Raw genomic sequence first — 23,244 nt, forward strand, 5'->3', positions numbered from 1 at the left:
GTCTCGAACCTGCGGGCTCAGGCAATCCACTCACCTCAGCCTCCCAAAGGCGCGGGATTACAGGCTGAGCCACCGAGCCCGGCTTTTCCTTAATTTTATAATAAATTTTTTTAGTTGACACCACATAATTGTATTTATCGGGTACACGGTGATCAGATCAAGGTAATTAACATACCCATCATTGCACATGGCTCACTTGTACTAAGCTCAAGAGAGAGAAAGAATTCTCTTCTTCCAGAGCCAACACCTTCCCCTTATTTGAATGCCAGGGTTGGAGGTACTGTGTAGAACAAGTGCTTTCCTGCCTCTATGGCAGAGTTCCATAGAGAAAAAGGTAAGATGTTGCACATATTCCTCCCTTACAAGAAGTTGTTCGAAAAACTATTTGGAAAAAAAGAAAAGTTCCTAACTGAATCCATGTAATTTTTTTCTCCGCAACTTAAAAAAAAAAAAGGAAAAATAAAATACCCCTATGTATATTAAGGGTAGCATAGGCGATAGAATGCAAAATTGACCCTAATAACTTCTTCTCAGTGACTCTACCTTGGTGCTAACATATTATCCTTTGAATTGCAATACCTTCCTGGTGGGCCTAGGTCAGTGAATATGAAGCATATGAAATGCTCGATGCTTGTATAGTGAGGGGAGGAGGAAGGAAACCAACTTTTCCTGAACACTTACTATGTATGCATTAAGTACTTCTAATTCCTTGTGCCATCCTTGCCAAGTAAGAGTTGTTTCCCTCATTTTTACAGATGAAGAAATTGAGCCTCATAGACGCATTCACCTTGTTATAGTGAACACCCCAGAGACAAGGTATAGGACATGGAAGATGAGGCCTGTTAATAACATGCAGGAAAGGCATCAGAGCTTCAGTGACTGCCTGCTCGGTCTAAGTCAGCAGCAAGATAACGTTCAGAACAGGGCAGGGGCAGCTGTTTGCTCTGGCCAAACTCTTCATGAACACTTTTTTTGTTTTGGGGCATGAGCATTTAAGAGAATCATTAATTAGGTAGGGCACTGTGGTTTAAACCTGTAATCCCAGCACTTTGGAAGGTGGAGGTGAGAGGATTGCCTGAGCCAGGGGTTCGAGGCCAGCCTGGGCAACATGGTGAGACTTCATCTCCACAATAAATAAAAAAATTATCCAGGTGTGGTAGTGTGTGCCTGTAGTTTCAGTTATTTGGAAGGCTGAGGTGGAAGGGTCGCCTGAGCCCAGCAGGTCAAGGCTGTGGGGGCCTTGAGTGTATGTACCGCTACACTTCAGTCTGGGCGAAAGAGTGAGACTCCTACTCAACAACAGTAACAAAAAAGAATTATTAATTAACCAGAATTTGGCAAAAAAAAACACAAAAAAACAAAGAAAGAGAAGAAACAAGCCCAACCAGAAGGGCACAGGAGCCTGTGCCGCTTGAAAAGAGTAAACAAGTTAGGAGGTTTTAGACTGAGGGGTGTGTTGAAAAGAGGAAAGGGTTGGGGGGGGTGATAAAATAAGTGCCTGTTTGTAACGTATTGTCATATTAGATTTGTTTCCTGTGAACTACGGCCAGGGATGCAGAGTGATTTCACTTACTAAGCCTTTCTTTCAAAGGCTGAAAGCTATGTAAACCTTAAGCTGCCTTCCTTGGTCTTTGGTGATCAGGCAAAGGCCAGATAAGCATATTGCTGGGATTCCATAGACAGAATTCATGATCACTTCTGATTGGGAGTTGGGCTGGAACCAGACGATTTTGAGAACTTCTCCAGTCTTGGTATTTTTTGTAGTTTTATTCCCAAATAATAGGTTATATATAATGGGGTGTAGAAGAAAATGATGATCAGGCCGCATGCTTGCCTCTGTGGAGCACACATTTTAACTGGAGGAGCAAGATACATTTCAGAAGTTTAAGAGATGTGAGTTAGGATGAAGCCAATAAAAGAATGTCATAGTACCAATTGTGATTAATTGCTAAGTAAATGGTACAAATGAACAACTTAAAAAACCTCATATTTTATAAAGCACCACTCTCAAAGAACCTGGGCACCATGGTGATGGGGAAAGTACATTTCTATGTTTAAGGCTATTAGAGTGATCACTTATGATAAGTGTCAGGGGCTTAAACATTTTTAACAATAATTGCCAAAGCTTATTAAATAAACTTTCTAGTGGGCAGAAGACATGAAGATATAAAATCCAGATTGGAACAAAGGTGACTGAAGATTGCAATAGAATAGGTTTTCTTTATCAACTTTATGAATTTCATTCCACATTGGATATGGGAATACTAGGGCTAGGACAAGAATAAAACTAGTGTTTGATGAAATAGGATCATCTTCTTAGAGACAGTGTTTTTATTCATGATTAAGAAACTGGCTTTCATCTTTATATTTTTTAAATGAATGGAGTCAGATTTAATAACTTAATGGAGTCTAATTTGTGACACTTTAGATGGACTCATCAGGACAATTTTCAGGTAAGATGACCATTATAAACTAGAAAGACCATACTTACCACACATTCAGTTAGTCAGAATTCTTGATACTTTCGGTTGGATATTATATGTGGTTTGTTAGTGGAGATGGGAAGAGGGGGTGTGAGAGTTATGCTAATAACATCAGCTCTTTATTGACATGAACCCTAGAGAAGTGAAACCTAGAGAACCAGAACTCTGCCATGTTCCTCCCTTGGCAGCCAATCTGTGACAGGGGTAACTATTCAGTGGAATGGAGCCTCTGCAGAGAGTAGCCTGAGGATACCTGCTCACCAGAAAAGCTTCTATCATTTGTCTTCCTCTCTTTTTTTTAAGATTAGAAAATATAGTTTATTTAGAAAGTACATTAGAGAGAGAGAAAGAAAGAAGAGATTCATCTCCCCAAGGTAGGGAAGAGGGCCAAAGCTTAAGAAAACATGACCTGGCCATAGCTCAAAGAGCACATGGCCACACCATAGCTTAGCAAGGCAATGGAGGTAATGGTCTGGCAGTGGACTGCATTCCTTTCTTGATGTGCCTGTTGGGAATGTCTGTACTTCTTATTGTATTATAAATATCCACTAGGGAACGCTATCAATCAAAGTCTTCTTACGTTATTCCCAAATACCAACTAACACTGAAAATATTGGATGTCTCTTTCCTCCTCAGTTAAATGTAGAGGGTAGATGAACTCATTGGTAAAGACTCCTTACATCTAAAGTTCTATACAGTTGCTTTATACAATTAGTTTAGCCATAAACAAATATTGAAATTATTTTGTCCAGTTGTTGTTGAAAGTATTTAATGGTATGGTAAAGATGTTCATACTATGTTGTTAAAATTTAAAAATAGACTGGGCACGGTGGCTCATGCCTATAATCTCAGCACTTTGGGAGGCCAAGGCAGGAGAATTACGTGAGCCCAGGAGTTCAAGACCAGCCTGGGCAACATAATAAGACCTTGTCTCTTAAAAAAAAAATTAGTCGATGTAGTGGTGTGTGCCTGTAGACCCAGCTACTCAGGAGGCTGAGATGGAGGGATCACTTGAGCCCAGGAGGTTGAGGCTGTGGAAAGCTGTGATTGTGCCAGTGCACTCCAGTCAGGGCCACAGAGTGAGATTCCAACTCAAATAAATTAATAAATTAAATAAAAATTAAAAAGTTTAAAAATAGTTTGATCACATGCATGTATATGTGTGTTCACATACATACATATATAAATTAGATATAGTACTATACTGATTGGTTAGTTTTTATTATCCCTGCATAGTAAAATTGTGAGTGATTTTAATTTTTCTCTTCTTGCTCTTTCATAATTTCTACTTACCAGTTGAATTACTTTTGTAATAGGAAATGAAAATCTGATAAAATAAGTGTCTTAGCTTGTAAATTGTTCTGATCCAGCATTCTCTGAAAGCTAACATGCTGAAGGAAGATCCCACGAGAGACCTGAAGCAGCTTCTCCAGGAGCTGAGAAGCGTGATCAACGAGGAGCCAGCCGTGCCCCTAAGCAAGGCGGAGGACGGTGGAAGAACGCCTCTAGGAGCCTTGTGTGTGGCAGTGTGAGTGTGCGTGCCAAGGGGAAAATGCATCCTACCGGTGGTTTGTCATTAAGTCACCCATGTGTTGTTGTCTGGAAGGGTGAGGTTTAAATAACAAAGAGTGTCTGAAGTCACTAGGGACGACCAGATGAAAATGGAGGAATTCAGCAAGAGCAAAACAACTTGACATCAAGATAAAGCAATACAGACCTTCGAGTTTGAAAGTCAGGGTCAGTGCAAGGTGTCACCCAAAGTTAGATTTGTCTGCTAATATAAATTTCCCAACAGATTTTGCATCCATAATCATATTTGAATATCATAACCACCATTTGAGACAAGGCAGAGTGTGAAAGAATACAAGTAAATAACAATAACGGTAAAATACTAGTAATAGCCCAGTTACCTAGCATACAACGCATTATCTGAAGCATGTAATGTCATAACTATTCCACTGGCCCCTCCATCAAAAAATTAGAATATTTTCATTGTCAGAGCATTTTCATCTTTGTCATAACTATAATTTGCCTTTGAAGCCAGGGCAATATTATTAGGCTTATTGGACAGATGAGTAAACTCAGGCATAGGTTGATGTGCTTTCTTCTATGAAGCAATGAGGCAAAGACAGAAGTAAAAGTTAGGGACCCTGGCTCCAGCCTAACCATTCCAAAGTATCTCCATGGTTCTCCTAATCAGGTTTCAGCACCCCAGTAACTAATAATGAACTTGAACGGTAGTAGACTGTACGGAGCATGAGTATGTTTGGTCCCTACTTTAGAGAGCTTATGTTAATTTGTTGTAATCCTATAAGTGACCTCGTAACTAAAGCCTAAAGCTTTTAAGAGTTACGGGAGGAAAGCATTTCTCAGATGATGTACTCCAGAGCCCTTTGCAGCATTTACTTAGGGGCCTGCAATCTACAGCTGTGGTTTAAAGAAAAACTAATGTATATAAGCAATTGATTATTTTAAAAAGACATCAGATCTAGACATTGTTCTTTGTATAACTGAGAGTTATATTTGTCTATACAGAGATGATAGAGTAAGAGATTGCATTACTGAAGCAAGTCTGAGGTCAGAGATATGCCATAGGTAAGAAGAATCTGAGGTTCTGAAACACATTAGTTGTCCAGGAATTGTGTGTGAGGCCTGTTAATTTTGGAAGTCACTTTGGACAGTTTGCATGGCACTTAATGGACCTATTGGGTTCATTGTTTAATTGACTCTAATAAGGACTTCAGTGAAATGTACTAAAGTAATTTACTTTCTAGAAATCAACTTAATAGATGTTTCCTTATTTTAAGTCTTAATGATGTTTATCCATATGAAGCTATCTATATGGTATGCCATACCAAAAATGAAAGACTTTCCTTACAATTAACACATATTTAAAATGACTTATGTAACTTTTGAGAAAAGGGTGGTCCAGAAGGAAATTATAAAAGCCTCAATTTAGGATAATAAACACCTATTGAAAACAATTCTGCCAGGCTCGGTAGATCACACCTGTAATTCCACACTTTGGGAGACAAAGGTGAGGGAATTGCCTGAGCCCAGGGGTTCGAGACCAGCCTGGGCAACTTGGTGAGCCCTCGTCTCTACAATAAATAAAAAAAAAAAATTAGTTGGGCATGGTTGCACATGCCTGTGGTCCCAGCTACTTGGAAGGCTGAGGCAGAAGGATCGCCTGAACCCAGCAGGTCTAAGCTGTGGTGGCCGTGAGCATGTCACTGTACTGCAGCCTGGGTGACAGAGTGAGACTTCAACTCAAAAAAAAAGAGAGAGAAAACAATCTTATTTTCAGCAAGCATTGAATAGCTGAATTTTTAAATGAAATCATAAAAAGAGAATAAAGAAATGAAATTCATAACCCCAAATAAGACCCTAATCAAAGATAACTTCCAGAAATTGACTTTACCTATAAGAGAAAAAAGGCTACTATGAGTTTATTACTCATATAAGATGCTGTGGCCACTGCTTGAAAGTCTTCTGTAGCTCCTGGCTGCTGCATTAAGGGCACAGACCCTCAGTCGACCTTGCAGATCCTCCCTAACATCATCATTCTGCTTCTACTTTTGTGTCATGCTTTAATTAAACCAAACTACTCCTGAAGCCCGGAGGTCATTTCTCTTTGTCTTCAAGCTTTTCTCCTTACTGTATCTTCCACATGGAACAGCCAGTACCCCAATCTCATTCTTTAAAATCTGTATCTATCTAAAAGTAACGTTCAGAGGAATAATTTTGGCTTGGTTTATCATGAAGTCGATGTTTATGATTGATCTATCTAGCTGTCATATGATATAATTTCTTCCTATGTCAGAATACATTCTTTTTCTCACAAACCTTTGTTACACTGGTAGGAAAGTAACACCATATCTTCTTTAATGTCTTCCATCCCTCTGCCAACAGAAGCGACAACTCCCTAAGGGAATCCACTGAAGGCAGCAAGTCCAGTGAGGCTCTTAGTCGGTGAGAAATCACGCCAGCCCCAGCGCTCAGAATACCCCTTTACTACTGCTTGTTCATTCACTCACACGCTCGTTAACCATCCACCCTGTGCCCCACAAGACACTAGGCCCCTGGAATACAGCAGGCAGGACAGATTCTGACCCTGTCTTCATGAGGCTTACAGTTGTAAGGTCTGTTTATCGACTGAATGCTTGGAAAAAACTTTATTTTCATCGTTTTTATTTTTGCCATCCATATAAATAGAGATAACTGTGCTTTCTTGATATCTTAAGAATGTGAAGGTGAGTTCTACTGTTAAAATCTAGTTAGGGTAGGGAGTTACTGCTTCAGCACCAAGCATAATGCCTACTACCTAGTAGCCATTCAGTAGATATTTGTCTCGTGAATGAATTAAGGCAGTGTTGTAAACATTTTCTTACTATCTCTGCTACTTGATCAAAATACAGTGAACTTTTCTAAATAAAATTATTATCTTTTCTAAATAAATATAGTCATTTCTCAATATTTATGGAGGATTGGTTCCAGGTATCCATGGAGGATTGGTTTCAGGATACCAGAGTCCACAGATGCTCAAGTCCTTTATATAAAGTGGCATATAGGGGTAACCCCTTCAGGTCCCCTCCCCCTGTAGGAGCTTTACTGTCCTCTCAAATTCTGCTTTCTAAAAAAAAAAGTGGCATATAGTATTTGCCTGTAAACTATGCACATCTTCCCATATACTTTAAATCGTCCTTAGATTATTTATAATATTTGATACTGTGTGAATGCAATGTAAATAGTTGTTACATTGTATTGTTTAGGAAATCAAGACAAGAAAAAAAGTCTATACGTACTCAGTACAGATGCAACAATCCTTTCTTCCCCAAACACTTTTAATTCACAGTTGGTTGAATCCATTCACTGTAGTACCCATGGATACAGAGAGCCAATTATATATCTTTCTCTTAGTCCTAAAGAAATATTTTGATTTCTTCTGACTTGGTCATTGATAGGTGCACTACGTTGTATCTATTAATAATTACAACTATCTACTGCATATTTTTATTCTTTCTCTTTTCTGGTAGCTTTAGATTTAACCTCATTTAGTCTAATCTAATCTATGAGGTAGGCATTATATTCACATATATAGGTTAGAAATGAAGACTCAGATTTCTTAAGTACCTTGACAAGGTCTTACAGCTTGTAAACAGTGGAGGCCAGATTTGAACTCAGGCCTAACTGGCTCCAGAGTTCATGCTTGTGACCACAACTGTGTGCTGCTGCTGGGTTCTCAAACCGAGCTACGAGGGAAGAAGTTTGATTGTGAGTGTGGGGCAAAGAGGAGCTACTTCCCTGAGCTCACTAGACCCCTGCAGTGGAGTTCTCCATGACTAGAAAAGTCTGCTGTAATATTAATGTACTTTATTATGTAAAGTAATGTAATGTAATTTATTATGAAAAATAGCTATGTTCTCAAAATAATCGTTGAGAAGGCATTGCTTTCCAATTGAATGACTGGTTTAATTAAAGGTTCCGGATTTTCATATCTAGGTATGCATTTAATCCGTTGTGACATCAGCTATCACAAAGTGTCTGGGAAACTCCACTGTGCACTTGTGAGAGACTGAGAGTTAAAATACAAATGGCATCTTAATATCATAGTGGACATAGTTTTGACCTCAAAACCCCCTGAAAGGGAACCACCTTGAGAACTGCTGCTGTAATATTTTCATACTGGTACCCAGCTCACAGAGAACAATGTAGTTTATTTCAACTTGTTGATTTAATTAAATCGTATGGTTTGGATACTAATATCCTAATGCTAAGAAAGAGGGGTTTTGTTTGTTTTTGTTTTTGTTTTTCCAGAGACAGGGTCTTACTTGTTGCCCAGGTTGGAGTGCAGTGGTACGTTCATAGCTCATTGCAGCCTTGAACTCCTGGGCTCAAATGATCTTCTCACCTTTGCTTTCTGAGTAGCTGGGACTTCAGGCACGTGCCATTACTCCTGGCTAGTTGCTTTTATTTTTTGTAGAGACAAGTTCTCACTGTGTTGCCCAGACTGGTCTCAAAGCAATCCTCCCACTTGGGCCTCCCAATGCACTGGAATTGTAGGTATGAGCCACCGTGCCTAGACAAAGAGAGTTTTGTGTTGTTAAATGAATCAATACAATTGCATCTCTTAGAATCCATGAGAAGGTAGTAATGGATTTTATAGCTATTATTACACAAAATGAATTTCCTAACCCAGATATCTTATATTTTCATTCCACACATTGTTCACAGGTACTGAACACACAAAGGTAATGCAGCCTTGTATCTCCCTGTTAGAGTACCTTAGGATGCCTGCAGTTTAGGGTTGTCATTACCGTCAGTTGTTTAGTGTGAAGCCATCACACTTGCTGTGATAGCTGCCTCTCACCATATACCTAGTACTGTATGTGTGAGGAGGAATGCTTGCCTCACCATTCCTGTGCTTCCAGAGAGCCAGTCACATTACATGCAGGAGACCTGGATGACCCATCTGGCTGCTTCACATTCCCACCCGCAGGTGAGTTTTCAAACAAAAGCACAAAAATGGGGCCTGCCTCCAACTCTGCAGTGGCTCCCATTCCCATGAAAGGAAAAGCCCAGGACATCACAGACCCTTCTCAGTCCCCCATTCCCTGCTCTCAATTCCCACTACTCCCTTCACTCATTCTGCCTTATCCACCCTCTCTCTGCTCCTTGGACTGACCAGGCAGCTTCCATGTTGGGGCATTTATACCCACTTTTTCCTCCATGTTGCTAACCCCTCACCCCTTTAAAGCCTTGCCCAGATGCCACTTTCCCAGTGAGACTTAACTCTCATCGCCCCATTTAAACATCACAGTCCTCCCACCCTTGAGTGTCCTCACTTTCTTTTCTTCATAAGTTACACATACCATCTTCTGACATACTGGGTAACTTTCTAATCTGTGTTGTTTGTGGTGTGTCTCTCCACAAGGGCCGGTGTCTTTAACTCTCTGGTTCCCTGATGTATCCCAGGTACAGAGAGCCTTCCTGGCCCATAGCAGGTGCTCAGTCAATATTGAATAGATGAAAAGGAGAAGAATCAAGACAGGTGGCTCTCTATATAATCTCCAAGGGATTGTAGACAAGATGGTCTCTGTAAAAACAAGCCCCAGAAAGAAGAAATTGAAAGACAACAAAATCTGTTGAGAAGCAAACTGGCATAACTCAGACTAGAAATGGAAGAGAAAAATAAAAACATCACAGGAAAAGTCTTAAAATAATAACAAAAAAATAAAATAGGCATGACTAAGCCTATAGCCATAAAGAAAATTACACAAAAGGAATTTTTTAAAACAAGAAGACTAAAAAAATTATAGAGAATATGTTAGATTTGGACGCAAAAGCAAACCAATACATAAGTAGTCTTCCTATGGAAGAGCACAAAATAAACAAGAAAGAATGAAACTGTGGAAATGATGATTTTTATTTTTCTAAAATTGTGTTTCATCATTTTTGAAGAACATTTTTGCCGAAAATAGAATTCTACATTGACATTTTTTTCCCCTTCACTTAGAAGATATCATTCTATTGTTTTCTGGCTCTCATTTCTTCTACTTAAGAAGTCAACTTTAATTGTTCATCTAAATATAATCTGCCCTTGTTTTCCCCTTCTGGCAGGTTTATGATTTTTGTTTGTTTGTTTGTTTTAACAGTTCTTATTGATATGTGCAGATATGATTTTTTTTAACATAAGGAAAACCCATTTGAAGTTTGAAGTCATGCCATTGAATCTGTGGAAGTCTGTGCCTGATAATGCTGTTATCTGGCCCCTGTAGATCTGTGTCTGCTATTTATATTTTTATTCTCTGGGTTTTCTGACATATCATTTTGTCTCCTTATATACTTGTTATTTTTATTATATGATACATTACATATGGAAAATTGTACGAATGATAAGAGGCTTAGAATGAAGTTAGCGTCCTCTAGAGAGCATTCTCGCTTGCTTTTGGTAGACAGTTAAGGGCACCAGTAATCCCAGATGAAATTAATCACATCAAGAATGAAGAGGATTGGAAGCTAGACCTCAGGATCTCAAGGACAGGTCTGGTCCTAAGGCACAGATAGCCCTTCTGGTGCATAGCCAGCCCTTTCAGCTCCAGCTTCAAACCTTGAGTGTTTTCCAGAATATCCTCCTTAACCCCAATCATGGAGAGCATTTTCTCATGAAAGTCTGACTTTTCAAGAGATACAGTGTACTATTTTACATTAATTCCGTCCTTTTACTTTTTGTTCTTGCAAAATCGTAGCAAGTCCGTCTGTGAAAAATTCCCCTTCTCGTTCATTCGGTAATTCTAAGAAGTCTCCAGTGCACTCACTCCTAACCAGCTCAGCTGAAGACTCAGTAGGTTCCACAACCCAGTATAGAACCTCCAAGCCTCTCCATTCATCTGATTCTGTTAAAGGTGAGAATGATCTGATTCACTGATAGGGTTGGTTTGCTGCTTGCTCTGCTGAATTGTAAGTTATTTTTACTAAGAATTAATATGATTTTGCATAGTGTTTTTAGATGTGAGCCCTGGTTAATTCTGTGTAACATTAGCAGGTCTTAATGTAAATAGAATAGCTCTTGTGTACACACTTGCAAGCCTTAGTAATGTTCACAGATATTGTGTGTAAATATTATCTCTGTTTTTCTGTGCTGTGAATAATGAACATTTATCCCTCAATTTTATTATAAGATTTTGAGTCTTTTAATTACTGTGAGTTGCTTTTCCTTCTTATTTATATTCTTAAAAATCATGGCCCTCCTTTAAGCTCTACCTGTGTAAGTGCAGGTATCTACCATAAAAACCTTTCAAAATGTTCTCATTTTTAAGATGTTAAGTTAGCTTGTTATTTGATGAGACTTATGGGGGAAAATGGTTTGATTTAGAATAAGTGCCTGGTAAATAAGTGGGTGTTAATATTATGTGCTGAGTGAACTTGAAGTGTTTCTTATCATGTATGATGATGATCACCAAACAGCTCCAGTGTTCTGTGATATGATTCTCTTCTACAAGTGATAAACCAGGCAAAGTTGCATCATTGCCAAGTCAGTTCTTAGGCTTTTGAAATTCTGTCTTACATATTTCAAAATCCTAAGTTTTGAAATTAGTTAATCAAATATATTAGTATTCAGCCGGGTGTGGTAGCGCATGCCTGTAATTCCAGCTACTTGGAAGGCTGAGGCGGAAGGATCGCTGGAGCCCAGCAGGTCGAGGCTGCGGTGGCTGGGAGCGGCCACTGCACTCCAGTCAGGGCAACAGAGTGAGACTCCAACTCAAAAAAAAAAAAAAAAAAAAAATATATATATATATATATATAGTATTTTTTTACTATCTTTTTTCTACACTTGTGTCCTCTTTTATCTCTCATGTTTTTAAGGCATTTATTTGGTATTTTAAAAATTATATTTCATATAATTTGAAAATATGTTTCAAATTACTCATCTGTTCTGTGGTGGGTAGGTCTATGCAAACCTGCCCCTAAAGTCCAAGGAAGCTAGGAGGCTGAAGAAAGACGCTGACAAATTCAGTATCTCAGAGAAAAACAAAACAAAACAAAACTAAAAACATGGAATAGGGGCTTATAAGCCAAAGCCATGTCTGTATCTCAGGTGGTGGCAAGACAAGATGGTGGAGCCCTGCACTATTACCCCTAAATCCAGGGCTTAAGTACTGAAAGGAAAAGGCACGTGTGCTTCAGTGCTTCAGAAAGGATGTATAGGATGATTGCTTAAGGGCAAAATTTGTGGTAGGTATGGTAACATTAAGATTGTTTTTGCATAAGGATAGGATTTACAGTAAGTATTTGATCTTACACAAGAAGCTGGAAACCTTAGAGGCTTTCCTGGAACTGGGGCTAATCAGAAGTCAACATGGCAGATTCTCATCCAAGGTGGAGGTGCTTTGGCCCCCACATGATCAATTAGAGTTGTGGTTATTGTAGGAGTAGAGCAATGCTGCTTGCCACCTCATTATTCATTTATGTTACATAATGGCATAGCATTTTCTTTATTCCTCCCTTATTGTCAGATACTCATCAAACATATTTTATATTAAATATGTTAGAAATCTCTCTATTTAAGAAACTGTTTAACAAAAATAATTGCTAGATAACTGCCTTTAATGCTAATATCTGTGTTTTGATAGGAAAATAAGCCATCAAAAAATATTCTCAAGGTTATACAGCTAGTAAGGGGTTAAGATCAAAATGGAAATCGTTAGATTGCCAGTCAAGTACTGTTAGAGGTTGGCAAAATTTCGCATACTTGTTAGAGAAGTGCTTGCAAGCACCTAGACCCTGTTGGGTTGACTGCCACATGTGTTCTGGGTTCACCGTGGCTGGGTTGGCAGTCATATTCCCCTCTGCCACTCAGTTCACAACAACTAACCAGACACTGGCCTCACACACATTAAATGGTGTAGTTTCTGCATTACATCTTACTCCCTCAGACCCTAACTTCATAGACCCACTCAGGTTTGATATGAAAAGCAGTCATGTGTAATGCAGAATTTATCATTACACTTGAAGCATCTTCTCACCCATCCTATTTAATACTATGAAATGCCCGTGGAGTGCCGCACAAAACTCAGGGATTCTTTGATTCATCCCTAAACTAAATTTTGGAGTGGCTATAAAAGTTTTAAAACAGAATTTATTAGTGAGAAGAAGAGAAGGAAAAAGGAAGATTCATGGCAGAAAACTTGCCATGGGCAAGTTCCTCAAAAACAAAACCAAAACTGTTTTTGCCCTCAACTACAAGGGAGCTACCTGATTATTGATATGCAAATAAGGGTGGAGCCCAGGTAACTGGCTACCCTCTCTGGCTTTGATGGAATGGGCGGGGTTGTCTTATGATCATGTCTATGGTTTTGATCAGCTAAGGGGTGGTGAGGTTGAGCCTTTTACCTTCAACAGGGAAGATGTTTAGTGATTACGAACTGAAAGCTTGGGTTGTTCTATTCTTATATCTGATGGGATTTTGTTTTGACTTGCCGAGGGGATGGGGTAGGCCGCCAACTTGGCCTGCAGTGATATGTAATTTTAAAGTGTCTGGATGCCTCCTAAAACCTACCTATGGGAAATTTACCTATGTCTAACCTCTGCTAGCTACCCTGCCTTGTATGTAGTTAAATAATAGTAAATCAGATTGATTTGAAATAAAATCAAATAAGCTAGTATGGCAACATTTAGATAAAACTCACTTTGTTCTGTATTTTGAAATAGTGTTTTAAAGTTTCCTTTAAGTGTTGCAACTCTTTTAGAATTTATCATAAAAAACAAGTTTTCCTTATTTTAAAGGAAAAGTTGTTCAGCCTGTAATTGGAAGATTTCTTAAAAAAATTTTGAGTAGACTTTTAATATCACATCTAAGCAATTTTCTAATAGATTCACAGTCTCCGCCAATAGAAACAACAGGAAAAACATGCAGGAAGCTTCAGAACAGACTGGAAAGCTTGCAAACTCTGGTAGAAGATTTACAGCTGAAGAACCAAGGTACAGTGTACATTTTTGGAGAGGTCTTCCTTGCTCATAAGAATGTTCACCTTTCGGTCACATTAAGCCTCCTGTCTATAGACCCACAGAAAGGGTATTGAATTAGCAATTCAGAAACTGAAGTCCGAATACCAGGTTCTTACCCATGACTAGCCCCTGCATAATCACATGGCTGTGGGCGGGTCTCCCTAGCCCTGCTCCACTCCTTTATCTAGTAGGGATGACAGTCCTGCTGGCCAGCCCTCAGGAGAACATGTGTTGAGTAGTTTTCCACATGGGACTTTCCTATACATTGTCTGTAGACAAACATGTATATAATACTAGCCAAGAGGTATTAGTTAGTAACAAGAAAGTAAGTCATTATGTTTATCCTTACACAGGATTTAAATTAGCATAGCACAGTAGAAGACTATGCCACCCAATGTGTCACAAAATAAATTCACTTCTACGAGTACTAAAGCCATTTGAATAAGAAACTACTATAATCTGCATATGACAGGTAGCTTTTGGGGCACAGTTCTAGGTACCATGGATATTAGGATCTAGGTGTTTCATGTTTTTCTGACATAACTTTATGAGCCAGGAGCCTTTGTCAGTGGGAAGTTAATTTTTAAGTACATCTGTTATTCTTATTCCATCTTTCCATCCCTAGAGAATGCAAATTATTGGATGAGATGAAGGAAAATAAATATTTTTCTAAGAACAAATCCTTATAAAATAAATTTTGGCCACTGTTTTGTTAAACTCTGGTGTGTCCACATGGCTCTCTGAGCTGTGGCCACCACGTTTCCTAGCTTTGACCTCTTCTCCTACCTTGGGAAGGTGAATCTCCTCTCTCTCTTTCTTTCTCTAATTTGCTTTCTAAAAAAAGTATATTTTCCAATCTAAAATAAATAAATTTAACCTTATGAGTAATAGTAGTTGCTATTGGCATCTACTATGTCCTAACTACACGCCAGGCCCTGCACTCAGAGCTCCTCTCACATGTTCTTCATGTAATTCTCACAATCTTGGGAAATGGGTACTGTTATTACATCATTTGAAAATAAAGAAACTGAAGACCAGAGCCCAGTTGATTAATTCTAAGGCACACAGAGAAGGGTAGAGTTGGGCCTTGGTTCCTGCAACTTCCAACACCAAAATCCACATTTTTTTTTGAACACACTAAGCTTATAGCAAATTATTGTTAAAGAAAATTCCAAATCCCTTGTGATAATTCCAGACTCCTTTGTATATAAACATTGGGGAAAAGATTTGGTTTTAAGCTTACTGTGAGTTTTTTTTTTTTTTTTTTTTAAGGAAGATGCATTATTTTATTGGCCCTATTTTTGTTCATACAGTGACCTATATTTCTGAGTTTATTTCATTTATGGTACCATATAATAATCCACATGGGAGAACTGTATTTGTTTAAAAAATAAAGTGACCTTTTTATTGGATGCAGTTCTGAACAGGATGTTCTGAAATTCTAGAAATTCTGAAACACATATTTTTGGAGAGTAAAAGAGTGAACTGAGGCAAGGTGGGCTGGTGCCACAGGAATAATGCAAAGAATTGCAAAGGAGAAAGAAGTAAAGTTTTTTATCCACTTTCCACCGACAGAAAGGGGGCAACACTCATAGCAAGCATAGCCTTGAGAGCCAGGGAGCTGAGTATACTCACAGCTCTTGAAGGGGAGTTTGGGCTAGGAAGAATGTCTAGAGTGGCGTTCTTTGATGTAGAGAACAGAAGTCACATAAGTCTTGCATCTTGACATCACCAGGCACCACAGGTGGTGGGCTGGAGGTATGTAAACTGAAGACTGAATACATCATTACCAGAAGGATAGATGCCTAGAAGAAGAAGAATTGGAACAGGATATGCTTCAGGGGCTTAGAATAATTACCAGGTCATAACCTCAGGAGAGCCGGTTCTGTTTCTTGCTAATGTTTAAAGAGTAAAAGAATAGGCTGGTCAGCAAAACTGCTCTGCAGAGCATGACAGAGCCAGGGCTGAGGCAAAATGGCTGCACTATTGCAAGAATCATTTTATCAAGTTTCTCTATTCAATGTTTCTAGGTTTCCTACCTTTCATTCCCTCCTTTTTTTCAAAAATATTCTTATTTGCAAGTAGGGATGGGGCGAAGGTCAGACTTCTGTGACTGCTTCCTGCTGGATAGGGGCATAGAGGTATCCCTACCTACCTGAAAAGCAAGAGAGTTAGAATTTAGGGCAGGAACATCCATAACTTATTTAACACATATAAAACATCGAGCAAATGCACAAACGATTATGAGGACATATAATGATACAAAGGGCAATGGCACCTGAGACAATACTAATTGAAAGTGATCCTTTAAAGCAAATGTGTATTCAGCTATACTTTCTAGCTGATGGACATAGATAGAAATGTTGAACTGTAAGTCTTCAGTGGTAGTACAGCAGATGCTACCCACCACAACACAGCGGCCTCCTGGCTTTGCCAACAAGAAACTTAATGCCATGCGATTGGCCATGATGTATTGCTTACTTTCTCCCTCTACCTGATTAAGTAGGTCTAATGCTCAAGAGGTACTTTCAGCTACGTAGTAGTCATGACATCAGGGCTTCTAAATCAGGGAAAATATAATTATAAATGGCAACTCCTATCACCTGAGGACTCACTATGGGGGTCCACCCAGTTTCTACAATGGCTCTCACGAAGTCTTGTGACCTGTGTCTCCATAGTTAGTGGTAATAGCTCTGTGGGTTCTGTGGTGGTGTTTAATTTTAAGTCCCAGGTGTAGTAATCCTCCTAGCAACCCTGCTCCCTCATAGGGAAGCCAGTTGGTTGCTATGAGCTTGCCACCATAGTAAGCCAGGATGATAGTGCCGTTGAAGAAATAAACAGCTTGATTGAACTTTTGGGAGGAATATACTCCTAGGGAGCCGGTACTATTAGTTCTGAGTGGAAATTGGTTTTCTGCCACTGTGGGAGCACAGAGGTTTGCTGCCTTGACATGCATAGAAGTAAGTAATATTAAGCTCTCATGTTTAGCATAAGTACTAACTTTGAAATGCCAGGGGTTCTTTGGGGGGCCCGGTTGGACCCAGTTTATAGGTGGAAGGGTAGAATATAATGTTACCCATATTTCCTGGAATGCTGCTACATTTGGGTGTAGAAATCATCTGAATCTCAGTGAAAGCCTAGTTAGGGCCCAGGGAATAAAGGGTCACTTTGGTGTGTAGGAATTGCAGTAGTGTTTATAATATTAGTTGAGGCTTTGGGCCTAAAGAGGGTTGTCAAAAATTAGCCTCTCATCTTCAAAGCTCAAGTTTTTGGTTTAATGTGACCAAGACCAGGAAGATTGCCATGCTGGTGAAATTCATGTTGGACAGGAGTAGACATTGTTAAGTTCAGCTGAATAGTTCTAAGTTCCCAGCTCCATAGTTTATGTGTTTCACTCTGCTTTATAAGGAATCTAGGGATAGCACACACAGGGAGTTCAAAGGTAATGGGGAGGCAGGATTGGGCTTTGATGAGCCTTTGCAAGTTCCTTATTTCTGACCAAGTCAAGGAGACCTGAAAGGAAGCCTTTCTTTTATATTGGATATAAGTTACTTGATGGAAGTAAATTAAATGATTACTTAAATTGATCCATGTTCCATAATCAGTATATTCTGAATTATTTAGCCTGGCCTTGTAGGTACTTTGTAATAATTTTACAATTTACAAGTTACACTTGGGAGAATATATTCTATTTCTTAACCTTTTGAAGAATTGTGTTATTTCTGGTCCCCACCAGTGTTCAAGAAGAACCACAAAATAAACATGGTACTTAAAGGCTCTTACAACATCAGATCTTCCAGACATTTCACAAGTTTACCTTTGTTGAATTGGCATTTAAGGTCATCTTAAATGGTGGCTCCGAGGTGTACAGCCTAGTTGGTTGATCTGCAGTAGGAGTATTGACAAGTGACCAAGGTACTGCTTTGTCTGAACAAATGTTTCCAGGAAGGGCGTCCCAGGATACTATGACTGCCCCAGAGGTTTCTAAATTTTCTGAACAATCATGTCTTACTGATTCTCGCATAGGGAGAAGGGTAGTAAGGTTTAGAGCATTCGATTTTTGAATGATGAGGTTAGGATTTACCATCAGAGAAATTTGATACCTAATAAGGCGAGAGCTGATGAGAAATTTATAAGCATTGTTGTTTAAAATGTCTATAACTTGATGTGGGGAATACCTGTCTATGTGCTGACCATAGGTAAGTTTGCTAACTTCCTGGGTAAGCAGGGCTGTTGCTGCCAGTGCCCTGAGGCAGGGTGGCCATCCCTTTGCCGTGTTGTCCATTTGCTTTGAGAGGAAAGTCACAGCCTTAAGGTTTGGTCCATATTTTTGTCCTAGTAGCCCCCATGCTATTTCTCCCCTCTCTGTTGAGTAGAGTAGAACATTCTTTTGAAGACTAGGCAGGGCCAAAACTGGAACTTGGTGAAGGCCCACTGAAGGCAGTCCAAGCCAGAGAATGCCAATTGAGTGACTCATGTTCCAGACCCTGTGTCACCTTGAATAGAGGCTTTGCTATGAGGCCATAATTAGGGATCCAGATCCTAAAATAACCTGTGAGTCTCAAGAACACATGGAGCTCTTTCCTCAATTGGGGAAGTGGCAGAGAGGCAATAAGTTGCTTTCTTGGGTGGTTATGATCCTGTGTCCCGGACTGAGCTCAAAGTCTAAATAGGTGACTTGCTGTGAATTAAGCTGAGCCTTAGAGTGAAAAACTCAGTAACCCTTGTTACAAAGGAAGGTGAGAAGAGTATCAGTGTCCTGCTGGGATATTACTATGGAAGGACTACATGATAATAAATCATCTTCTTATTGTATAAGGGTGCTATGTTTAAAGTTTCTTTTTTTATTTTGAGTTGGAGTCTCTTTCACCCAGACTGAAGTGCAATGACACACTCCCAGCTACCGCAGCCTCAACCTGCTGGGCTCTGGGGATCCTTCCGCCTCAGCCTTCCAAGTGCTGAGAACTGCAGGTGCGCACTAGAACTACAGGTGCGCACTACCATGCCCGGCTAATTTATTTATTTATTTATTGTAGAGATGAGGTCTTGCCAAGTTGCCCAGGTGGGTCTTAAACCCACGGGCTCAGGCAATCCACTCGCCTCAGCCTCCCAAAGTGCTGGGATTACAGGTTTAGCCACTGAACCTGGCAAGGATGCTATGTTTAAATGAAAGGTGAGAGAGGTCTGAGGCTAAAGCTTGGCCAAAAATGTGAGGGCTATCTCAGAAGCCCTGAGGCAATTTGGTCCATGTTAGCTGCTGATACCTATTGGAATCTGAGTCTGCCCACGTGAGGGTAAAAATATTGTGAGAGTCCAGAGACAGAGGAATGAATGGTAAAAAATGCATCCTTTAAATCTAGGACTGTGAAGTACTGTGTATTGGGTGGCAAAGTGCTGAGGAAAGTGTATGGACTAGGAACTGTAGGATGAAGAGGGACCAAAGCTTCATTAATGATTTGCAAATCCTGTGCCAAATGTTAACTTCCATCAGATTAATGAACCAGGAGAATGGGAGTTTTATAAGGGGAACTGGTTGGTTTAAGAACTCCAGTTTTGAGAAATTTAGTAATTAAAGGTTTGAGACCTTGTAATGTGGCATAGCTAATGGGGTATTGAGGCTTTTGGGAGGAGGAATAGGAACCTTTAAGCTGAATGGAGATGGGCACAATACATCAGCCTGGAGTGGAAGTATCCCAAACTGGAGGGGACCCTGTTCCTCAGTGTAAGGAGGGATAGGAGGGGGGTGATATGGTCTTTTGGAAAAGGCCCTGGTCAGGAGAGGACTCAGGGGAGTCAAGAGTCCTGTGGATTACTCCTACAATACCAGCAGGGGTTCTGGGTAGAGAAGATGCAAGTTTCCAGCGTATGCATAATGTCCCTGCTGAGCAAGGGGGCAGGGCAAGTGGGGATGACTAAGGATGAATGGTGAAACATTTGATTTCCCAGTAAGCATGGGAGGGGGGTAGTGTGATTAGGGGCTTCGAAAGAATGCCACCGACCCCTACTATAGAGATAGGGGAAGGAAGGAGGGGACCAGGGAATGCACTTAAAGCTGAGCAGGTAGCCCCAGTATCGATGATGAAGGAAATAAGCCTGCCAGTGATAGAGACTTCCACTGTGGGTTCAGTTGGCTGTATGAGGTGTTCAGGGGAGCATGGGGCAACTGATCCAGAGGTGTATCAATCACAAAAGACCCAGTAGCTCCAGCTCAGAGACTGACCTGGCCACATGGTTCATGGCTGATGCCTGAAAATAAGTAGACAGTTCTACCATGTGTTGGTTTGGTGGTGGTGCAGGTACCTGGGGGTACCTCTGTCTGACTAGGTGGACATGACAATCGCTTCCCCAATGTCTGACCTGTCCATACTTAAGACATGAGGTGGAGTGCAGTGGCTTGGTGCAGTCTTTAGCCCAGTGACCAGATTGACGACACTTGAAACAGTTCCCCATCAGCTGCTACTTACCCTGATAACTGCCAGATTTCCCAGGGTGAGACTCTGTTTCTCCTTTTCTCAGCTCTAGTAAGAACTGTGGCTATGAACTGGAAGGCCTGGGTCTTAGCTTTCCTGTTTTTCCTTCATTCCTCTTCCCGGTTGTTAAAGACTTTTTTTTTTTTGAGTTGAAGTCTCACTCTTGTCGCCCAGGCTGGAGTGCAGTGGCACGCTCACAGCCACCACAGCCTCAACCTGCTGGGCTTAGGTGATTCTTCCACCTCAGCCTTCCAAGTAGCTGGAACTACAGATGCATGCCACCAAACCGGCTAGTTTTTGTGATTTATTGTAGCGACAAGGTCTCACCAAGTTGCCCAGGCTGGTCTCGAACCCCTGGGCTCGGGTAATCCTCTCGCCTCAGCCTCCCAAAGTGCTGGGATTACAGGCTGAGCCACCACGCCCGGCTGTTAAGTACTTTGAAAACGAAGTCTTAAAGTTCTGATTGTCGGGTCTGCAGGCCTTCTTCTAACTTCTGGGGTTTTCATTTAATATCTGGAGCTGACTGGGAATGAGAATTTTAGCATAGCTAAAATGGATTGTCCTTCTGGAAGTATCTGGGTTTAAATTTAATTACACTAATTAAATTAGTATAACACTGCATGGCCTCAGATATACGGGCTAGAAAAACCGAATATCTGAGGCCCTTGGACAATTTCCTTGACTTTATCATAGTTTACTTGTTTGATAATGGCCCTTTGCATGTTATATACTAGGCAAGAGATAAAGTGATCCCACTTTACCCTATCTGGGGAGTTGGGCTGACAATTCCAGTTGGGATCTTCTCCTGGGACGGCTGTCACAGCCGGAGAATAGTGACCAGGCTGAGTGTGACTAAGTTTGTTTGAAAATTCCCGGGCTTTAGCAAAGATTTGGTTGAATTCTTCATGATTAGTGGCAGTGGTTAAAATAATTGAATATCTCTCCAAGTGAGGTCATACAAGAGGGAGAGATATTGGAACTCCTCAGCAAACTTAGTTGGATCAGTAGAGAAATACCCTAGTTTAGTTTCAATTTGGGAAAGATCTGTCATGGAAAATGGAAGACTCTGGCTTTTCCTTCGACTTCTGCAACTTTTCTTAAGGGGAGTTGGTGAGTCACAGTGGGAGCTTGGAATGGCTTGCCAGAGCGGGTGTGTGCGGGTGGAGGTGGAGGTGGGAGAGAGGGAAGAGGAGGAGGAGAACTGGAATCAGCAGCTGCGGCACCTGCAGCCATGGGCACTGAACTCATGTCCTTAGGTAGAGGTGAGTATAGGGATAGAGGAGGAGTAGGAGGAAGAGGAAGGGCTGGTAGGTTTGGGAGAGGGTCCTGTGGAGGCTAAGAGGGTAAAGGTGGATTCTGAGAAGCAGGGGCAGCTAAGTTAGCAGGATCCAAGTCATCTGAGGATGAAGTAGCTATTGGGGGAGTGAGAACCAACATGTGACAGGAGGAACGTAAGTCCTGATGACGAGCTAGCTCGAAAAAAGCCTGGATGTAAGGGACTTCATTATGTTTCTTGTTTCTCCTAATATACAAATCAAGTTGCATTAAGATGGCCAAACTTCCCATTGCCTAACTTATATTCTGCCAGGCTGTGTCACAATAAAATGAGGCATTTGGGGTATCCTTCCCTAAAGAAAGAGGCTTAAGTTTCTTTAAAAGACATGTTAACAGTGAGTCTTTTTCCATGACTGAAAATTTCCCATGTAGAGCCCTGGACTGAGAGAGAAAATGGTGACCTCTCAGAGTTGTTCCTTGATCCCTTCCTGACCAGATAAGCAACTGGACTCACTGGAGATGTCATTTTGTACCGAGAGAAACGCTGAGGTATCACGAGGCTCACCTTGGTGTAGCTTGTCTTCAAGCAGGGAGTAAATAGTAAAGGAGAGGGGCCAAGTACCTCACTTCTCATCCTAATGGGCAGTGGCAGCCCAAGACCTTCCTTCAGGGCCTTCTTGCCTTTTCAGGGAGCTGCTCTGGTGTAAAGGCCTCTGAGATCTAGTCTGGCCTGTGGAAAAGCTTGGAGAACTTGGCTTGCAGGAGGAGGTAGAGGATAGACCTTAGTCCCCCACCCTCATGGGCCTCAGTAGCCTGCTGCCTTTTCCTGAGGCCTTCAGACACACTGGGGAGCAGCCCTGGCCAGAACTGTCAGTTGCCACCAAGTTCCAGCACAGTCCATAGGGAGACACAAATCGGAAGACAAGAGAGTGAGGAAAGAGTCATGGGGGGTGAAACCCCAAAAATATTAGAGTGTGCTTTCCATGTGAGCTACCAGGTGAAAGGGTAAACTGAGGCAAGGTGAGCTGCACTATGGGAATAATGCAAAGAATTACAAAGGAGAAGGAAGCAAAGTTTATTATCCACTTTCCACAGACAGAAAGAGGCCAATGCTCATAGGTAAGCCTCGAAGGCTGGGGAGCTCAGTATATTTAAGGTTCTTAAAGGGGAGTTTAGGCTAGAAAGAATGTCCAGAGTGGCATTCTTTGATGTAGAGAACAGAAATCATGTAAGTCTTGCATCTTGGCATCACCAGGCACCATTACCGTGTGACTACAGGTGGCAGGCTGGAGGTGGATACACTGAAGGCTGAATACATCATTACCAGAAGAATAGATGCCTAGAAGAAGAATTAGGACTGAACATGCTTAAGGGGCTTAGAATAATTACCCTGGGAGAGCTGGTTCTGTTTTTTGCTAATAATTAAAGAGTAAAAGAGCCGGGCTCGGTGGCTCAACCTGTAATCCCAGCGCTTTGGGAGGCTGAGGTGAGTGGATTGCCTGAGCCCG

At 40.8% G+C, this 23,244-nt stretch overlaps 1 protein-coding gene across 1 annotated transcript in view; it reads left to right on the forward strand.

Moving 5' to 3' along the window:
• Positions 1 to 23,244, forward strand: part of CCDC158 (coiled-coil domain containing 158) — an 81,492-nt gene that overhangs the window by 57,041 nt on the left and 1,207 nt on the right. The window contains exons 18-23 of the mRNA XM_008052556.2: positions 3,854 to 3,999; positions 5,019 to 5,078; positions 6,396 to 6,455; positions 8,915 to 8,982; positions 10,733 to 10,888; positions 13,857 to 13,964. Of these exons, the coding sequence (XP_008050747.1) occupies positions 3,854 to 3,999; positions 5,019 to 5,078; positions 6,396 to 6,455; positions 8,915 to 8,982; positions 10,733 to 10,888; positions 13,857 to 13,964 (598 nt within the window). The remainder of the gene's footprint in view (positions 1 to 3,853; positions 4,000 to 5,018; positions 5,079 to 6,395; positions 6,456 to 8,914; positions 8,983 to 10,732; positions 10,889 to 13,856; positions 13,965 to 23,244) is intronic.

Source organism: Carlito syrichta, unplaced genomic scaffold, assembly GCF_000164805.1.
Source record: "Carlito syrichta isolate Samal-C Ts95f unplaced genomic scaffold, Tarsius_syrichta-2.0.1 Scaffold71383, whole genome shotgun sequence".
In the NCBI taxonomy this organism is placed as follows: Eukaryota; Metazoa; Chordata; class Mammalia; order Primates; family Tarsiidae; genus Carlito; species Carlito syrichta.